The sequence below is a fragment of the Chondrus crispus genome, genomic scaffold, assembly GCF_000350225.1.
Source record: "Chondrus crispus Stackhouse genomic scaffold, scaffold_121, whole genome shotgun sequence".
NCBI classification, from domain to species: domain Eukaryota; phylum Rhodophyta; class Florideophyceae; order Gigartinales; family Gigartinaceae; genus Chondrus; species Chondrus crispus.
The window spans coordinates 177,288-180,420 of record NW_005178985.1 but is presented as its reverse complement, the minus strand read 5'-3'; the positions used below and the strand labels follow the sequence as shown (position 1 = coordinate 180,420).

General features: G+C 54.8%; 1 protein-coding gene across 1 annotated transcript; it reads left to right on the top strand.

Moving 5' to 3' along the window:
* Positions 1–948: 948 nt before the first annotated feature.
* On the top strand, positions 949–1,737 carry CHC_T00002016001 (hypothetical protein). The gene has a single exon (XM_005712915.1). The coding sequence runs from the start codon at positions 949–951 to the stop codon at positions 1,735–1,737; it is 789 nt and encodes a 262-aa protein (XP_005712972.1).
* The last annotated feature ends 1,396 nt before the right edge of the window (positions 1,738–3,133 follow it).

The following is a 3,133-nucleotide window of genomic DNA, read 5'->3' as shown; positions in this document are numbered from 1 at the left end:
TTGTGGGGGGAGGGGGCTGGCGGAGGAGGAGGAGGAGGCGATGTGGCGCGCAACTGGATGCGGGAGAAGCGGCCTGCAGCAATGCATGCAGATCGTGGCCAATTGTGTGGCGCGCGCAGGGGGTTTGAAAAGGAAAGAGAGCAAGGCCCTCCAGCTTTGCGCGAGTGTCAGGCGGGATGGGCAAAGCATTACAGCGTAACTGGAATGGGCGGTGTGGAACGAGGCAGTGGCCCATTTTTTGGATGATTTTCCAGCCTCCCATCCAACTCTCGAGCTTGCGTGCTGCACACTCACTGCCGCCTGACCCATCCCCTCCCTTGTATCAATTGGAGTTGCCAAACCCCCCAATCTTGCCTTCCCCCCTTCGCCGGACCAAGTCGTACCCGCTTGTCCCATGCCGACCGCCCATTCTCCGGTATCACATGTTCTGCATGGCAAACCCTTCTTCCCCTTCCGTCTTGGCCCACTGCTTACCTCCTTGCCGTCCTCCCCCTTGCTTTTTTTAAAATTGAGGGGGGTAATTTCAATGGAAAAAACGGCCGCTTTTATATTCACTAATCAAAAAAAAAAATCGGCTCGCTCCATATGATCATACAATCAAAATTTGTGTATATAAACAGAAAGATTCTAGCTCTCGCACCAATCCCCTATGGTCTAGTGGTTAGGATTTCCGACTCTCACTCGGGAGGCCGGGGTTCAATTCCCCGTGGGGGAATATTTTTTAATTTTTTTTGCAACTCCCGTGCATTACAGTAGCCTTTCACGTTTGTCCCTTTGCGATCCGAAGTCTATCTACACACAACGCGTAAATCTAATCTGTTAGAGTGTGCACCTTGCCTCCTTGATCCGGCCGAATTTTACCTCTGCGCTGCTCCACCGTCGCCACACCTTCGCGCCTGTCCAATTGCCTAGCGCGCGCATCCACCACCCCCCCCCCTCTCACCCGCGATGCCACCCGCAACGAAGCGCTCCCGCAGCCGCGGCGGAGGCGCGGGCGGCTTAGAATACATCTCCCTGGACGGGCTTCGCATCGACGGCCGGCGCCCGACCGAGGTGCGCAAGATCCGGTGCTCGCTGGGCGCGCTGTCCCGCGCGGACGGCTCCGCCTACTACGAGCAAGGCAACACGCGCGTCCTCGTCGCCGTATACGGCCCCCGCGAGCCCCACTCGCGCGCAAGCATCCAGCACGACCGCGCCGTCGTCAAGTGCGAGTTCTCTACCGCCATGTTCGCCTCCCCCGTCTACCGCAGGACCTGGAAGGGCGACCGCAAGAGCACCGCCGCCGCCCTCGTCATGCAGAAGGCCTTCGAGGGCGTCATCCTGACCGCCTCGTACCCCAAGAGCCAGATCGACATCTATGTGCAGGTCCTCCAGAACGACGGCGGCGCGCTCGTCGCCGCTATCAATGCCGCCAGTCTGGCACTGGTTAATGCCGGCGTCGCTATGTCGGATTTCGTCGTCGCTTGTAGTGTCGGCTTTGTGGACGACACCTTTGTCGTTGATCCAAGCTCGTTGGAGAGCGCCTCGGATCGCCCGGAGCTCACGCTCGCCGTCTTGAGTCACTCTGCTAAGATTGCTTCGTGTCAGTTGGATAGCAAGCTCCCGGATGGCGAGTCGTTTGAACGCGCTTTGGAGTTTGCGACGTCGGGTGCCAACCAAATTTTCAAAGTCCTCGAGTACGAAGTGCGCAAGTATAGCTTGAACTTGCTTGACTCGCGCGGTCTCGTCGCTTTGTAATTCTATCAATGTGCCTCGTTGTTGGTCTTAAGCTTGTTAATCTCATCGGCATGTGGTTCCTTGGGACACGCCGCGTCTAAGCGTATTTGTTGTACAATTTTGAAACGCCTGCGTTCATCGAATGTGCACTTCTTGGTCAAAGAACTCGGATTTAGGGTGCTTGAGGGATTCAAATTCGAACAGATCCGTGTCTGCTTGTACACGATACTCTGCGTGCTCTGCTTGTCTATCCAGCGTCTGCAGTAGAAGCAGGTGAGGGTTATATTCTTCGATCCGTTTCCGTGCTTTGCAGCCCAAACTACTGTTGTTCATAAGCAGCAACTCGATAGTGGTGATATCTGGGAAAGCGGCAAGCTCGACAACGGCAGCCCCGAACGAGACGGCTGACATGGCTGCACGGGAGACCAGCTTGGACGGAACCAAGGGAATGACGAGGAGCACAATTTTTAAAATGGCATAACTGGCCGCGGCCCCGCCAGCGGCGCAAGCGACTCCCCTTGCGGCGCCATCCTTGAGAGTGTATCGCAAGAAGGTTTGCTCACGCGGGGTGAGCGAGTTGAAATGCTGCTCACGAATGGTATCCCTGGCCAACCGCAGCGCCGTGGCAGTCTCCTGCGGCTCGACTGCAGCGGCAATGGTGAGCACTCTTGCAGCGCGCTCGCGACGTATGTGCGACAGTGGCGGGGAAGGACCATCAGATGAACTTCCTTCTGCTATCGCATAGCTGGGTCGAGAAAGCACGGAAAGCGCCACCAGACTTGCCGGCCGCAGTCTAAAGCGAGCAAACATGACGGCCAGCACGGCTTTTGTGCGACCTCCCCCGGCACTCTTCGAGCTTTTCTGTGGAAGAAGATTTTGAGGTAGCACGAATGTTTTTGCATGATGAGGCAACTGAAATGGGATTTCTAGAAACTGTTGACATGAAGACGGTCTTCTGTCCTTTCCGTGCAAATAATTGGGCGATATTTTCAATCCTTGGTATTGCTAAATTCTACGGGTTTTCAAAGACTCATGCGTATGATTTGCATTCATCTTCAAATATCTCCCGAAGGTCGCCCGGATTGGTCTTCTCCGAGACCACTCCTGCACCGCCAGGTGGCATGCCTGCAGATATACTATATATATATGATCTGTGATTAAACCGCGACGGAGGCAAGTGTTTTGTCTGAAGCCTGAACACATTGAGGCCTGCATATGTGTTTGTGGAAAAGCAAGAGTGCCACGAAGGGATTAGGGGGATTAGGGGATTTAGGGGATTAGTGTGTTAGTTGCTCAGGGCTGTTCGGAAGCGGGCACAGCATTCACGCGACATTTCTCAATCTTTCAGAACGTAATTTTGCATTGTTCCAAGTGCCAATTGTTATACGTGACACGTGTACTTTGGATGAAACGAAGT

Coding starts and splice junctions, on each gene's coding strand:
- CHC_T00002016001 (XM_005712915.1), top strand. CDS start 949: ATGCCACCCGCAACGAAGCGCTCCCGCAGCCGCGGCGGAGGCGCGGGC.